Source organism: Lepidochelys olivacea (assembly GCF_965140295.1).
Source record: "Lepidochelys olivacea isolate rLepOli2 genome assembly, chromosome: 4".
Taxonomy (NCBI): Eukaryota; Metazoa; Chordata; order Testudines; family Cheloniidae; genus Lepidochelys; species Lepidochelys olivacea.
Genome location: NC_140414.1, coordinates 50,940,434 through 50,957,848, shown reverse-complemented (window position 1 = coordinate 50,957,848; position 17,415 = coordinate 50,940,434). Strand labels below are relative to the sequence as shown.

Genomic DNA, 17,415 nt, shown 5'->3' with positions numbered 1-17,415 from the left:
GGGAAAAGCGCTTTTTTATTTGGTTCAGCATAAAGTGGAACATTAGAAAGCTTATTAACCTAAATGTGTGGGGAGTAAAACATATAAGGCATTCTTTCTGCACAATGCTAGCATTCATAATAGTGCAAATGAATCAGGTACCTCTTTCAAACTGATGTGAGGTTAAATGTTTGCTTAAAATCAAATTTATTTTTTTTTCCTTCTATGGCTTGACAAATAATTCCCTATATCACAACCTCCTTACAGTAATAAACTTAGCCCTCATCTAGAAATGTTGCTGAATTTAAAAGTGAAATCAACTGTACTTCCCTCTTCTCCCATAGCCAATAAAAAAATTTTAATCAAAGAGAACTTTAATATTTTAAGTCACATCAAGAGTGAATCTCTGTATGACTCAGATCCACCATTCCTTCTTTGTTATGTGCAACAACAAATTAATCTGACCAGCAAAGTCATGAGATGAATCTGGTTTCTCAGGAGCAGCAATGTTTAAACAAAGTATTGTTTCAATACAAACATTTCCCCTTCCCAAGATTATCCATTAAGTATCAAAAGGTTACGTCTCAATTTAGTTTTAAACATTTGTTTGAAGTTTTTAATTTGATAACTTGCATAGCAAGATGGAATGTCAATAAGCCTATTTTGTCAACTGAATCCTCTGGAAGACTTAAAGTTAACAGCAAAGTTCTATTGTTTCTTTATTCTTTCCCTGCCCCAATAAGGAGGGGTTAAATGTTAAAATGTATTATGTAATTGAATACTGATAGTAGTGGGTGGGGGAAAAGAAAAAGGGATTCTTCCATCTGCCCATATTTCTAAACTCACTGCTGCTTAAACTTAATTACAACAATTTCATGTCTGCCTTACGTTGATGCAGAATTCCAAAGACTTCAGGCTCTTATAACATCCATTGTTATGATACATATGCACTCTATTCAGTGCACAAACAAAATCTCTCTCTATGTACTGTTAATGTTATTGCTGATAGCTTACTCACAAGTTATTGCCATTCGTGGTTATTTAAAAAAGTTATGTAATCAGACTGTGAGCTCCCTCTCTCATCAATTCTAGTCCAGAATAGAATGAAATCACTTTATCTTGGTCTGAATGTAAAGAGCTAATCACAATTTATTGCCTTTCCTTTTAATTCTATTTAAAAATATATATTTGTCTTTTTTTTTTTTTTTTTTAAAGTAACGCTTTAGTGTCAGATGCTTGGATGTCCCAGTACATACCATTAGTGCATAAGTGGCTGGCGTTGGGAAATCCTGCTGACTAGTGCCTTCAAGTTAGTCATGCCCACTTGAATTATCATCGTATTCCTGGAGGGCAGGTGACTGGATAATGGTAAAGCTGCTCTGTGGATTGTTCCATAGAATGCAGTAAGCCATAAATTTGTCCCTTTCTCAGAACTGGACAAACTATCTTCTAAATGTATTCCTTCCCCAGAATTGAAGAACTTAAGAGTATGGCTCTGTGCTCAGACTGGGTCTTTTCATGTTGTTACTGTTGTATCACTAGGCAGCTGCAGCTCAAACCTGTCCCCTTCATTTTTCTCCCATAATTGTGGTTAAAACTGACTACCTGTTGTATGTATTTACATGTAAACTCTCTGGAGTTACGGAAGATTTAGAGCTGCCATGTATACTGAACTCTAATACACCAAAAACATTTTGCAGACCTTAAAGACCTGCCACAGTCCAAGGAAAGTGAGCATTTGTAACGGGTTTAGAAATGCTGGATGGTTAACTAACCAGATTTGATATAGTATACACTAGTTAATTTAACAGCTTGTGCTTTTGGGGAGAGGAAAAATGCTTGTCAGTGCTGTTTTGCTAAAGAGAGACAGATGCAACCTCCCCTTCCCCCCCCCCGTGTTTAATGAATTCTTTTAGTGTTCCGCCAAAGATTCCATTTTAATAGTGATGTTGTCATGTTTCCTCAAGAAAGTTGCAAATAAAAAGATTCAAACTTCTCACAGAAACAGATTATAAGGACTCAGGGACAGGGGCCAAAATCGTAGTCTTAAGTGCACGTAAACATGTTTATACAGCTTGTTTATCTCTTTGTCAATCTGTAGCCATGTCTAAAACCCCATCCTCCCCTCCTCACACCAATAAATAATGCAGAGTGGGTTTGTAGGCAGTGCCTCTATTGACCATGGTGCTGAAGATGTCTTACTGTCCAGTCAGGAAGCGAGGATACTTCTCCTAATAATATCTGTCCTCCTGTTGATAGTGCTGTTTGGACTAAGCCTTTGCTGTCTGCATTTTTTCTCAGCCACCTCAGTTTCTGAGTCACTCATTTCAGCATCTGGAGCATACCCATCATTTTCCCTGTCTGTCTTTAGTTTGCTCTTTGCCCTGTCCTTAGGCAAAACTCTGCCCATGCCCAAGTATGGATAGTTAGAGTTTTGGTGGCAGGTCTCCTCCTGGATCTCTCCCTGGTGTTGTCTCTCCCCCTTCTTTGGAATTCGGAATCCGCCCCAGTTTTTCACTGGGCTTGTGGGTGTAGTAGGCACTTTAACTACAGGCCGGTTACAGTTTATTTTTATGAGAGACCCATTGCACTTAGGCACTATATCCCTCCGTGTGCCAGGTGCTGACCTACCACCTGGATGGTTCACAGACCTTTTGTTTTCTGATTGCCTCTGAGACACTTCTGTGGATGTCAGTGGCTTGTGGCTGTGCTTGGAAGGCTTTTCCTTCAGTTCTGCCTTGATTACCTCATAAGGGGAATGATTGTCTCTTCTTTTCCTGTGGTCTGTCATAACTATCCCATTTCTCTGTTGTGCTGATACAATGCGTGCTTCTGCAAAGGCCTTTTCAAAATTTAAAAAGGTACCTGGAGTTGCAACACCTTCCCTTCGGCTGGGCTGCTTGAGCAGGGATTTGCTGTCACTCCCAGAGCTGTTCCTTACTCTGTCTCTCTTGTGTGATTTTTTCAGTGTGTGTGTCAGAGAAGTGCCCATTTGCTTCCTGAAGAAAGCAGAATGCCACTTCAAATCCTCTATCTTGGGAGCATCAGGACCCAAAGGTGGACTGTTGAACAATACCACGTTTTCTACTGAGGAGGAGGAAGGCACACCTAAAAGCAACACAGAGAAATTACTTCACAGTTCAGCCAAAGCAAATCACTTTCCCGATATAACAACTGCTGCTTTTTACCTCCTAAAATTCCTCTCTTAATTTTTTCTTTCCTGCCTCCAACTTGTTTTTAATTATGCTGGCGCATGACCAGCATTTAATGGTTTTCATAATGTCCAACATCTGACAGTGATCAGCCTTCAGTAACTCTCCTACTTACTGGAGCTCTAATTATATTTAGATGCAATTTCCATAGCACTACAGATACTATAGCTAACATGTAGCTCAGATTTTAAGGCCAGAAGGGGCCACTGTGTTTGTCTAGTCTGATCTCCTGCATAACACAGGCCCTAGGACTTCCCTGTATTACTGTTTCAAGTCCAATAGCTGTGTTTGCATTAGAACACAACTTCTAGACAAACACCCAATCTTGATTAAACTCTTTGGAAAAAAGCATCTTCACTTAAATAGACAAACTACCACATATGTCATCATGCATGATTTGACTAGCTGATTGTGCAGCTGACTAATTATTAAATCCTTAATGATAATCTAGTTAACCTTTTCAATGTAGCATTTTCCTGCTGGAGAAGCAACTATTTTCAGTGAGCAGTAAATGGGTGGGAATGATTTTTTAACATCAGTTTGCTGCCGCATCAGAATTCATGCCTTTAAACCCACTGTCTCGCAGACTCATTCAGAAGGACTGTTAGTCAAAAACTGAACTGAGTATCGCTGAGTCACTTCTGGAGTAGTAGAAACGTGCCTTTCGTTTGACAGATCACAGCAACATGCTTGGTCTTAAACAGCATGTGCTGAAATGTAGACCTTTCCATTTCCAATTGATTTTAATAGGTTCACAATGCTTCCAGATGGGGTCCAAAAGATGAGTTCATCTTGATGGTGTTTTCGAAAGGGTTTAATCCGGGAAGGATAGAAAATGAAACATTTGACAGGCAAATGGACAGGGATGTGATTTTTCTCTTACTTATGCAACTTTTTTTGGTTGAAGAATGAATACAAATACATGCAGAAAACACCATGACAAGCAGAGCTATCATTGTCTTTTCTTAATCTAAACTTGGAAATGCAGAAAATAATCCATACTAGCCAAGGAAAACCAACATTAAATCAAATGAAAATCTGTTAAAGAGGTGATTTTTACCAACAACTCATTTTTCTTTATAACCTATTTAAAGGGACTCTGTCAACCTGAAGTTTAATCCATTTTAAAAAAAAAACAAAAAACTGACTACACCTGCTGCTGGGTCCATATTGCCAAAATCTGTGGTTTTATCCACACACTTTCCTTTTGTTCTTAAAAATGTTTGCTCTCCCCTGTTGTTTGAGACTAATATAAACAACATGAGAAAATACTAAACCTACAAATAGAGTGGGGGGGGGAAGTGAAGCTGACTGCACGGAAAGTGCTGTCAAAAGTACGAAGAAAACAAACAGACATAAACATAGATAGATCCAAGTTACAGTGATCTTAGATCTTATTTGTTGCTATAATCGGTCCAACATTTTCAGAGAAGTGTGATTTCAGCATGAACTATAACAGCATAAAGGTTCTGCACACACCCAAGCTGATGGGCTGCTACCACGACCTGAAAAGAAAACCTCTAGGAACAAGGGGAGTTCTTTCTTCATGTCCATTCAGTGCTGGGCCTTTCTGATAAGGTGCCTAGATGCATGTCAGCTCTGTGGACACCCATCCACTATGAAACTGAGCTCACCAAACAGCTATTATTACTATTAAATGTTTATAAGGCAGCAGCTCCTAAACGCCACAACCAGGTTGGGCCCCATTGTGCTGGGTGCTAAACAAACACATAATAGGTGACAGTCCCTGCCCACTAACAACTACCAATAGTGGAAAAAAAATTGGTTATAGCAATTTAGGAAGGTTTTGAAGCAGTGAGCTAAAACAGAAGTCTCTTCATCCCATTTCCAATTCCTTGGGACACTCAGTTCCATAGGGATAGCTAGTTAATTCAGGCCCACTTACTTATCTATTTCTATGGCTTCTCATGTGACTGTCCTTAATATGTTGTAGCTGAAAATTTAGAATATACTGGCCCTTGGTTCATTAGGGGGTTTTTCCTCCAACTTCCCGGTGCAAAGTGAACTAAACAAGAATATAAGGGTGAGCTTCAAAACAGTAAGTAGACCTTAACCAAACCATTTTGTTCCTCTGCTTGGATGTGATAATGAAGTCTGTGAAACATACCTGAAACTCTTTCTTGATCCATAAGTTTTGTGTAGAGATTGAATATCTGTTCCTGGACTTTGCAAATAGATCTCTTAATCTTCTCCCTTCGGGTCACCATGTAAGTCAGATTCCGAACCTAGAAAATGCAAATAATGTCACTGAGCTTAATGATAGTAAAACTATAAACTGTACCAGGCTGGTACAGAATACAGTTTGTCTCTGCCTCTACAGCTTGTTAGCTAAGGAGCAAATGTATCACTCCTAAGTATCCTCCTCTACCATATCTGATGCTCAGAGAATCACTGAACCGTGGCTGCATAGAGAGAAGGTAGCCACAACATGAGGTCCTTGAAGTTGGAGGTGGAAGTAAAAGGAGAAATAAGGAGGGATCTTTGAGGACCATACCCACATCTCTCTGCTATTGGATACATACATACATATTTTTAAACATATATATATATATACACACACACACCTTTTTAGTTATGTTTAATAGCGTATAGGGTCAAAATTTGGGTTGTTGTAAGAGTGTCCTTCATGAACCTTCCATTTTAGTCTCATTTGGGTCAATTAATACATGCAGTAGGGCTCCTATGTATGCCACTGTACGACAGACATAGCATGACTGTTGAAAGAACTGGAAGTGAGACCAAATTATTAATTGTTCACTAGGCTCTGTATAGAACAGTCACTTACCCTACAGTAACTGATTCTTCAAGATGTTATGGTCAGTGTGGATCCCACTATAAGAGCACATGTACTTCATGCATGTGAGAGTGGATTTTTTTCCCCACTAGCAGTGTCCATCAGAGCTGTGCATACGCTCTGTACTTCCTTGTGTGTTTGTCCATGCAAGAACATAGAATGGGGTTGCCCATGACTCTCCCTCATTTCCCTTAATCAAACAGAGACTGTAGTACTGCTCTCCTGATCTTGGCAACTGATTTGGCTGCCATGTCAAGTGCAATGTTTTACAAGACAGTAGGTCACTCTACATAGCTGCCTAACAGATCTGAGATTGGAACAGACTTTCGGAGAGAGACGTTAACCAGCCATCTGACAGCAGGTGGAAATGCACTGTGTGATCCACTTAGTGAGTCTCTGTGATGAGATGGCTTGAGCCAGATATTGCCACAATGAGATGGGGAGACAATCTGAAAGGCTTTGTCTTGTTGAGCTAACAGCAAGGCTTTGGAGACATCTCGTTGCTTTTCTCATTGTTGAGTGCAGTTTTGAGAAGACAATTGGTAAGGTGTTGGAATTCCATCTGAATAAATCCAAGATCACCTGAGGGATGAAACTGAGGTGTGGTTTCATCACCACTTTGTCCCTTTGAAAGGAAGTATAAGATGGCCAAAGCACAAGAGTTTGGAATTCACTGACTCTCTATGCTGATATAATGGCCACAGGACTGACTGATAGTAAGGTAGCATACTGAGCACTCAGACAGTGGTTCAAAAGGAAATCTTTGAAAGGGAGTCTGGATGAGCTGAGGCCTGTAGGATTAGCCCATAGGTGTCTCAGCAGTATCAACTGCAGACCTTAGAGGGGAAGAAAGTTCTCTGCTCAGTGACAGGGAGAATGTATGCTCCAGTGATGAAGAGAAGTAGACTTCCTGTAGGGGGAACACCAGCATGTAACGGTGCTTTCGTATCAGAGTCTGTGTTGGTGCTGTGTATATCTCAGCATGGACCTGGTTCTGCCTGAGCTTCACCCCTCAAGTTCGGGGTCAATGTTAGTGCTGGCAAAATCTTTTGCATCACAGTCTGTTCGTTCCCTTCATCCTTGATGCTGTGAGGACTTCAAAGACTGTCACTGAAGAGTTTGCTGTTTGTCCTAAGCTTCTTCTTGAGCTTCTGCCTGAGTGCTCAGAGCATTCCCTTTCAGTGCTCAACTTCTGAGATGGTAGTACCAGCTTCCATATTAAAGCAGGTCAGTTTTGGTGCCAATGTCAGTGCCAGGTTTTTCCTTGGCACTGTATTCTTCACAGTGGTCTTAGACATTGTTTGTCTACTCGATGGGGTAGCAGATGATGCTGGCTTGTCCATTAATTAGATTCTGGAGCTTTTTTCCTTTGGGTTTGATGAGATTTTCCATAGACTGTTACAGAAGGTGGAGTTTCAGCCTTCCAACTTATGACTTTTGAGTCCTCACAGAGAAGGGGATAAACATACTGTCATGTGCTTGAAATGTGTGATTTCTCCAGACAGAAGGCATGCCTACTGTATCCATCCTTCAGGGGGAATAGTCTATCACAGAATGGACAGGACTTGAAGCCCCTGGGTTTTGAGTCTGCCATTAGAGAAACCCTGGACAAAGGGGTCTGCTCAGAGAAGTTCAGTCCAGAAAGTTGGTGGTCAGTTCATGTTAGTCAAAACAGAAGATCAGAGGTGGTTCTGATGGTTTGCAGAAGGTTTTGCAGAAGTTTAGTCCTAGCTAAGTACTAGTGGGTTGGACACTTGCTAGGTTCAATCTCACTGCTGTGGACAGTAAAAGAGATCTGAGGGAGGCTGTGAGAGCATGAGGTGGCACGCACTGCATTGACAGACACTGCTAGTCAAAAGAAAATTTGATCACGCATGCATGAGTGCCTACAGTGGGATCCACACAGACACATATTTGAAGAATGTTTTCTAAAATATAAATCTTTTTCTGATTTCTGTGGTAGAGGATTTTTTCTTGATTTTGTTGCTGATTGGGACAGTCACACAAAAATATCACAAGAGAGAAACTCCGCATTAGGACCTGGCCTAATTTTTAAGCCATGACCCCAAACCTGAGTCTGCGCCATCGTCACCAAACTGTGGAATTGGCTCTCTGCTTCCTGTCATGAGGTTGGCATGGTAGCAGCTGCATGCCCTGTGCCAGCTGTCCACCACCCCCTGCTGCTCTATGTGGGCTGCAAAACAAGAGGCCCACAGTGCACACAGAACAAAGAGATGGTTGTAGCCAGCAGAAGCAGGTATGCTACTGCCACAGGAAGGTAGATGTGAGGCAAATCAACACAACCTGCGCCCAAGAGGGGCTGGTTATTTTCCTATCCCACCCAAGCTGGGCCCAACACTTGTAGTCAGGTCCCAGCAGGCTGCAGAGCTATATGCCCTAGCATCACCGTTGAGTTATCTTCCTGTGAAACTCAAAACTTCTCTGAGATTACAAATTTAGTGGATGAAGTATATATGGATTTCTCTGAGGCTTTTGACTCGCAACAGCATGACATGCTGACTAAAAGGTTAACACTGTACAAACTCAATATGGCATGTTAAATAAATTAAAAACTGGCTAACCGATCTCAAAACATAATTGTTAATGGGGAATCATCCATGAGTAGTTGTTTCTAGTTGGATTCTACAGGGATAGGTTCTCAGCCTAATGCTAATCATACTTACCAATGATCTCCAAGAAAATTTAAAATCATGTTAATAGATTTTAAGACCAGAAAGGATCATTATTAGATCTAGTTTGCCCTCCCATACAACAAAGGCCACGAAATTTCATCCAGTTACCCCTGTATTGAGCCCCATTTGCAGGTGACAGAGAGACTGGCAGAGTTGTAAATAATGATGAAGACAAGTCACCTATGCAGAGCTAGATTGCTTGGTAAGCTGGGTGCAAACAAGCAAGGTCACACATCTAAGAACAAAGAACATAGGTCACATGTACACGATGAGAGACTGTATCCTTGAAAGTGCCAATTCTGAAAAGGACTTCGGAGTCAGACTAGAAGATAATCAACTGAACATGAGCTACCAATCCAAGCTGTGGTTAAAAGGGCTAATGTAACCTTTGGATATATAAACAGAAATGTCAAGTTGGAGGAGAGAGGCGTTATTACTTGCGTGACCATTGCTGGAATAATGTGTCCAGACTTTTAAAAGAATGTTGTAAAATTGGAGCAGGTGCAGAATATTACACAAGAATAACTTGTGACGGCTGGAGAACACACAGACTTAAGGAGTTCAACTTATTTAGCTCTTCAACGAGAAGGTTAAGAGGAGACTTGAACACCTGTAAGTGCCTATGGAGACAGAAGATTTCTGATACTACAAAATGCATAAGAGACACTGACTTGAAATTGAAGCTACAAAAATTCAAACTGAAATAAGGTATAAATGTTTACTAATAAGAGTAATTAGCCTTGGAACAGTTTTATGAATGGTTAGGGTAGATTCCATCACCTGAACTCTTTAAATCAAGACTGGATGTCTTTCTAAAATGTATGCTCTAGTTCAACCACAAGCTTTTTGGACCTGGTAAAGGATCTGCTGGGTCAGATTGTATGGCCGGTAATGGTCCCTTCTGGTTTTTTAAAAAAAAATATCTCTCTCTTTGCCAGTTAATCTGAGAGCAAAAGTTCAATTTCACATCCTTGTTAAGGCAGATGTACTAAGGTAAAAGACCAAGCTGATACCATTCCATTACACTTTTTAACATTCAAAACCCAACCCAATGGTATACCACTGTCTACTCAAAATACTATGTACATATTTCTGGTGAAATGCTGACCTCACACTGTTCTGTTAGCAAAGTAAAAACAAGCCAGCTCCACATCAAAGACACAAGGAAAGACTGATTTGGTTTTTCATTTGTTTGAAAAATGTGCATCAGCAGCAGGTACCACCAGGAGAAAGTATCACAAGCTAACTGCTTGTGATAGTGAAAATATATTACCCAGAAGTGGCTGCAGTACAGCCCACGATGTCACCAATACTGAAGTGAAGTCCACAAAGCGTACACCTACACAGCAGCTGGGAGCAAGTCTCCCAGCCCAGGTAGATCGACTTGTAAGGTAGTCTACTAAACAGAGCAGTGTGGATGTTGTGGCACTAGTGGAGACTCGAGCTAGCCACCCGAGCTTAGACCCAGAGAGTCAGGTGGGCTTGAAAGCCTGAGCTGCCACCCAAGCCACAACATCCATGCTGTTTTTTAGCATGCTAGCTAAAGCTGAGCTAATGTGAGTCTATCTACTTGTGCTGTGAGGCTCACTCCCAGCTACACTGCAGACATATAATCTTAGGATTAGAAGGGACCACAAGGGTCATCTAGTCTAACATATCCGACACTGTTCAGATTGAGACTGGGCACTAACTGCCAGGACCTGTCACCTCTGCGGGCTGACATGCTCTATTCAAAAGATGATAGCTGCAACTTGTTGTGCTCTATACAAATTCAATGCAATCTTCAGAGCACTGGGTTGGAACAAAATTTGGTTGCCCACATCCATTGGCAAAAATCAAGGGAATATATTATCACTGATTTAGGTTGTGAACTCAGCTACCCAAACACAACAGCTTCTCCCCACAAGCATAAGCTTGCATTGGTTTACCCTCTCCAAATCCTGCCGGAGGTGCGTGAAGAGCTGCAGTCTCCTGAACAAAACATCCTGCTCCCGCTTGGCCAGATTGTCCTCTTCGTCTTTCTTTGGGGTTATCAAGGGCTTGTTGAAATTGCCTTTCCTCTTAAGCTTCCAGTACTGGTACAGGAACTCCATCAGCTCTTCAGGCAGCCGCAGGGCCTTGGCCACTTCCAAGACATTGACAAATGTGTAGAACTCATCCTCCAGCTGCTGGAGCTTTTGCTTGCGGACACTGACCCTGTGGGCCTCCTCCTGGTTTTGATCAAGGCTGTGAAAGGACTCTATATGGGCACAAGGGGAGCTGTCCTGTGTCCCATTCTCATGGCTGGTGTTTTCACTGAGGTTTTCATCATCCAGTTTCTTGGTGGAGCTGTGCTTGGGGCAGTAAGACTTGAACTTGACCTCATCGTTCTCCGCCAGGATGGTCTTCATCTCCAAGCCACGGTCAAATGCGCATGTGACATGAAAAGCTGTTCGGCAGTTTTTCACCGAGCACTGCAGAAAAAATAAACATGTTTTAAATAAAAAGTCACATACTATGCACAAAATACCTACGCAGCCACGGCTCCTTTGAGATCAATGCTTACACCAGCACAACTGCGGTACAACACACCACAGTACTGGGTTTTGCATCTAAGCCAAGTACTTTCTCACTACTAGGTTTGCAATTTAATGCTGTCAGTTCAAGCAACAACGTAGCGGTCTCACAGACATGAGTGATGAACTTCCCCTGGGCTTATCATACGATTCAATATGAGCAACTCCACAAGAGGTGGTTTCTCATGGTACCACTGGAGCTAGTCACTTAACGCAATATCATGACAGGCAAAACGATCCCCTTTGGGTGTGTCAGCACTCCAGAGAAGAAATACCCTGTGGCTCCCAGCCAGTCGGATACTTTAATTAACATCTCTCACAGCACCTGGAACTGGCCACTTTTGCAAACTAACGAACAAATGAACAAGTGCTACTTAAAAAGCAAGGGCCCGGTGGGATTCTTTTTCTTTTATCATCAATTTAGAATGTCACGTATTAAATCAGTGACATTCACTACTTCAGTCACTTAGTGCTCTTCTACTTCACATGAGAAAAAACTACAATTTGCTTCTTTTGTCATCTCCCAAGCTCTCCCCTATCTCCCATCTAGCCATTATGGAGCTAAACTGCTTTAGCACTTGATTTTATCTGTAGCTAACTTTCTTTTGCAAAGTGTTTAATAGCCATAACCAGCCATAAATAGAAAAATAATTTTTTTTAAAATCCCCCCTTGACTTGGACCCTTGTTCCCAACATAGAGAAATAGAAGTGGAAAGGCCTGTCACAGACAAACTCTGACAGGACTAAACTATACTTAACCCAAGTGATATAACCTTAAAGAGAAATGCACTGCGGCAGGATATTTATACAGTGATTTGTAACAAAGCCAAGTATCTGTCTCCTCTGGGTTTTCCAGCTCAGGTTGACTCAGCAGCCAGATGTCAGCTAAATGTATACTACAGAGTTTAAACTGCAAAGGTTTCAGATAAATATTCTTTAATAAAATCAATACTTGGAAAGGATATGAAAAATGGTGAAACCCTCTTTTGCCCTTTCGCCTCCTCCAAATAAATGCTTTGTGGACAAACAGGGCAACAGCAGCACAGCTGGATATTAAACAACACAAAAGAAGTGCTTTTTGCAGCAAGTTCCATGGTACTAGGAGCTCTTAATAATTTGCTTGTATCAAAAGTAAAGTTCTGTTGAGTGGAGAGGAAAGCTTGTCTCATCTGAAGGAAATTTGAACTGGGAAGAAAATGCAGTCTTGCTTTTCCCAGCTTGCAGCAGCTGCTTTCTGCCCATCCCTATGCACACATCAAGCAGCTCGCTTTTTAAATTAGTGTGAACATCTCATAATATAAAACATATCTGGAGCAACTGCCTCTTCTCCCTCCAGTCATTCAGTTGATTATTACCTTTTTTATTACACACTTCGTAAATTCTGTTTTTTTCCTGCTATCTAAAAGTTTCACAACACAAATTTAAAGTATTTATAGGCCATGAGAATACTCTCGCATTCATGTTTCTTGTATCACAAAGCCCCACTAATACTCTTTGGTGATGTCACAGAAAACTGGAACCAAGAGTATTTCTCCAAATGATTTTTTTAAATGTGTAACTTTCTACTGTGGCAGCTGTACAGCATACGTATTATCCCATTCTGTTATTCCAGAAGACAGAGGTTTTCAGAGCAAGAATGTAAAGAAACCACAACAAAAAAAATCTGTATTCAGTATGAAACTGCTACAGAGTTACCTCAAACAAGTATTGGGGGACAAAATAGTTTGATCTCTCCATTATTTAAGTTTCCAAGAGACAGAGGACAGGACTGTTTTATTTATTAAAAGGCAGTGGACAGATTAATTTTCTTTTCTTGAGATGTGTATTATTTCAGACCTTAACTGAAGTGCGAACAGCAAACAAGGCTGCTGACAAACAGATTAAACGGTTTCACTAGAATGTCTGCTGAACTGCTATTTTATAACTTTTCCCAGAAAACGCCATCAGTGCCTCAGCGACAGAGGAACACAGGAGAGAGTGGCACGATCCAGTGATCTAAACTCAGAACTCGGAGCTCTACTTTTCGTCTTCCAAGTGCTTTACTACATACTTTGTTTTTTTTATTAGATAGCACAACTCTGCCGACAATTAGGTCATCTAGCCTTACTTTCCCCAGCAAAGGCAGGACACCACAGGCTGTAAAATGCATTCAAACATACCTGTGGTCTTTCTCACAGTGATACCAATAGAACTAAGATTCAGATCTAAGCAATATGTACTGTAGATCTCTACATATTGTAAAACTGCTATCAGAGTTAACACCCCTTTACATAACATCTATATACTGTCTTGTATCCTGAAGGATCCCAAAGTGCTTTATAAATTTCACAAGCTGATGTAATGTATACAAGGAACCTCTTCACTCACTTCTGAAATGCAGGTAACTCTGGGGGAGATCAATACTGTTTAACACCATACTGCAATACCACAGAACGTTTTACAATAAGTGAAAAATCCGCATCCCATTGAAATTTTAGAGATAAATTCATTAGGAAGTATATGACCCATACTGGAATTTTGCCAAGAATGTGAATTGGTGATAGGAAGCAGGATATTGGTGTTCTTGCTTTAGTGCTGGATACACAGCCAAAGATTAATTCTTTACTGTACATGGAGATAGTTATTTCCTTGAACACGCTGGGCCTGATTCTCCCATTGCCTTGCACCTTGTGCAGTCATTTACACCTGTGCTAAGTGAGAATAAACATCAAAATATTAGTGTTTTACAGCTACCTTACAGATGTGTAAACGATTCTGTAAGGCGCAAGGCAATGGGAAAATCAGGGCCAGAAGCTTTGATTCTAGAGAATACAAAATATCTGCAAAGCCAGCCACCCCTAAATCTGCCAGATTTGTGGCTTTTCATCACCAGCTGAAGAAGGGCCTTGTATTTCCTCTGCTTGAGGCTCATTTGTGCTCCTTTGTAGCAGATTCTAAGCATGCAAACTGTTCCTTTCCTGCGTACTCTGGAGCTCAATGGCAGAGATTCTCATAACTGAACTAAAAAGACCAACAAATGAGAACACCTGATTATTTATCAAATAAAAAAAGACTATGATAGTATAACTCCTTTCTTACCCACAACCGCAGACATTACCAATTCACTTTAATTCCTGGTAGACCCATAGGCCAAAATCTTTACAGTTGGGCGCTATCTAAAGTTAGGTGCCTAAATCCATATTTAGTCACCTGATTCACAGCCTTATCATGAAGGGTGCTGAGCATTCTCATTCCAATTGACTTCAGTGTTGGCTGCAAGTCTTCACCATCTCTGAAAATCAAGCTGCTCATCAGAGGGAAGATTTTCAAGGGGAATTGGGAATCTAACTTGACAATCACCTTGAACATACGTGCAGGTAGATTTTAGCACACAGTTTTTGGCATCCAAGTTTAAATATTTTGGCCACAGAAAATTACACACTTTTACAAATTAACGAGCAAAAGAACAAGTGCTACTTAAAAAGCAAGGAGAATGCACCACAAAATGTATTTTGTTCATTGAACAAGTATGTTCATTCAAATTTCATTATTTATATTTCGGTGTTCTCATAAACACACCTAAGTACATTTGTAAAAGTTAGGAATCCTTAAACTATAACCTCCCTACATTACCTGCTATTAAAACTCTACTGAGATGTTTTTCTGTGCAAACTGGGCAGGGAATCAGGGGTTCTATAGAATGCACATTTACATCTATAACAAACACACTCATGTTAGTTTATTACCTGTATGGATGCCCCAATCTTCTCATTGCAAAGGCTGCACACTAATGCCCATCTACTGCTGGGAATGTGAGAGACCTTGGTTATGGGCTCCATCTTTTCTGGGCTGCCAATACTCACCTAAGCATCAGAGTGAAAAATATACAGTGAAAGATAAGCAGAAGGGGTGGGAACCATGAAAATATTTAGGTGCCTAAACCCCAGACTTAGGCACCTAAGTCCCAGCTTTGGCTCCACTGCAATCCACAGAACTGCCACTGAACCATGCAGCACCTAAACTCACTCAGCACCCAAGTTTTTCAGGGTAAGAGTTCCCTAGGCACCTGTATTTCTGTCTCTTAGCATGCGCAGCACTGTCTTGCTTTAGGCGTCTGGATGCCTATCTCACGCCAAAGCCGCAGAATGATCCACAAACCAGGGGAAGACAGGCATTTGCATGTAGGGCGCAATCCAGTAAGCATGCTTAGCATACACTCCTCTGATCAGCATCTCCCACTAGCTAGCTTAGGTGTCTCCCCACCTAGCATGTTAGCTTCTGTGGATCCCCATTCATTGTACAGGGAGACTAGGTACCTATGGTCAGGCTTTGTGGATCACAGTGTTGTTCCAGAAGTTTCTAGGCACATAATATCATTGCAATGCTTAAGTCCCTTTGTAGGTCCCACCCCAGGCAAAAATAAAAGCACAACTCTCCATTATGAATCTGTTTCATTGCTTGGTAACATGCCAAATTAATATGTACCAGGTTTTTCAGTTTACAAAGAGAGAAAAATCCAGTTTCAAAACCACTTCTTCCCCAATAAAAATGGAACAGCTTTGATGCAAACTGCATCAATTTAAGTGATTTTAAAGGATGAATATTCTGAATGCCAGAACTTTCAAGAATTACCACTGTTAATCCAAATACTTGCTTACCCAGGTTCGGTTCTGAGTTTCCATCTACAAATACAAACACTGCTTACTTTGTGCTCTTACTAAATTAGTTTTCCCAGCAGTTGTCCTTTTTTTAGGCCTATGAGCCATTTGTATTGTAGTTCACTGAGCTAATGTAATTACCTTTTTCTTATAGATCATGTATTATCCTGCCAGACTCTATGTCCTCTATGTTTAATTGAAAATTAATGTTTCCCTGTTTTTATCTTTTATTTTTTTCTACTCCCTAACAACAAATGCTGCACGGATGTTACATTCATTATAGCAACAGACTTCAGATTGTATGTTGTTATGAGCAGATTTGTCCTTTGCCAAGATTGCTCTGAATCTGAACACAGGTACATCAGTTGGATTGACACCTACCTCTGGAATCCACAGAGCACAGCTCACATGGACCCACTTCGTCCCACTACGAGTAGGCTTCATAGCTCCACCTTTCTTGGGACACAATAAACACTTTGGCTGAACACCAAGCGCACAGGTCCGGCATAGCCAGCTGCCTTCTGGCACCTTTAAAATTCCGTAACATGCCTGTACTCATGTTTATAAAGGAGGGGAAGAAAAGGAAACAACAACAGCATGTTCCTGTTAGTATTAACTGATTTACATTTAGCCTTTTGCTAACCTCAAAGCCCTTTATGGGACTGCATGCTATATAATAATATTAGCTTACATTTATGTAGCCAATTTTGTTCTGAAGGATGGCAAGGTGCTTTTACAAATGTAGCAACTCCATATACACATTACACACAGATACTTTTCCCACCACTGAAAGGGAGCTAACTCCAGCTGTTTAACAATGCAAACCATCACTCCACAACAGTTTAGGACAGGAAGTGAAGAAGAATATATTAATCAAATTAAACAGAACGGGAAATTTAGATAGCTGTGTGAGTGGTTAGATATCTGAGCTGGACGTTAGCCAGGACACTGGAGCTATGAAGTCCCATGAGATCTTTAAAGATCCCAAGTGATAGGACATTGGTTTTGCATCTCACCTGAAAAATGAGATGATGACATTAAAGATGCCCCCAAGGTACAGTTCAATTCTTACTCATAAGGGTAAAGTGACATCTACTGAATGATTAACATCATGTCCTGTAGTAGACTGGAGTGTCTATGGAAACCTCCAACCAAACTATTGCCAGTTCTGACCCTTTCTAGCTTCTAAGATTTGATGTGATCAGAGTTCAAGACAGAATGGCTACAGATTTATCAATGTGCCAATTTTAAACTCTTAGACCACTTTACAAGATACGCAATGTTTGCACAGAGCCACGCTCAAAGATACATTTCACCACCATACATGCAAATACATTTATGTAACTTTAGCCTGAGGAGCAAGAAAATTAAATGTTCCTTGCTTATCAAACATCGCAGCTGCCCCACTGCTTAATGACAAAGCAAACATTTTAAGGGATGGAGAGAAAGAAGACCCATAGCAAGGTCTCTTTCACAATGGAGCAGTCGAGGAAGCAGATGTGTTACAAACATATCTGTTCCTTC

The 17,415-nt window shown here is 40.8% G+C and overlaps 1 protein-coding gene across 2 annotated transcripts in view; it reads right to left on the bottom strand.

Moving 5' to 3' along the window:
• Window positions 1-1,158: 1,158 nt before the first annotated feature.
• JADE1 (jade family PHD finger 1) overlaps window positions 1,159-17,415 on the bottom strand; it is a 59,134-nt gene continuing 42,877 nt past the window's right edge. For both annotated transcript variants that reach the window (XM_084625816.1, XM_084625817.1), the window contains 5 exons: window positions 16,273-16,440; window positions 14,980-15,096; window positions 10,628-11,152; window positions 5,320-5,437; window positions 1,159-3,087 (listed from right to left, as the gene is read on the bottom strand). In XM_084625816.1, coding sequence (XP_084481942.1) covers window positions 2,189-3,087; window positions 5,320-5,437; window positions 10,628-11,152; window positions 14,980-15,096; window positions 16,273-16,440 — 1,827 coding nt within the window. In that variant the 3' untranslated portion in view covers window positions 1,159-2,188. The remainder of the gene's footprint in view (window positions 3,088-5,319; window positions 5,438-10,627; window positions 11,153-14,979; window positions 15,097-16,272; window positions 16,441-17,415) is intronic.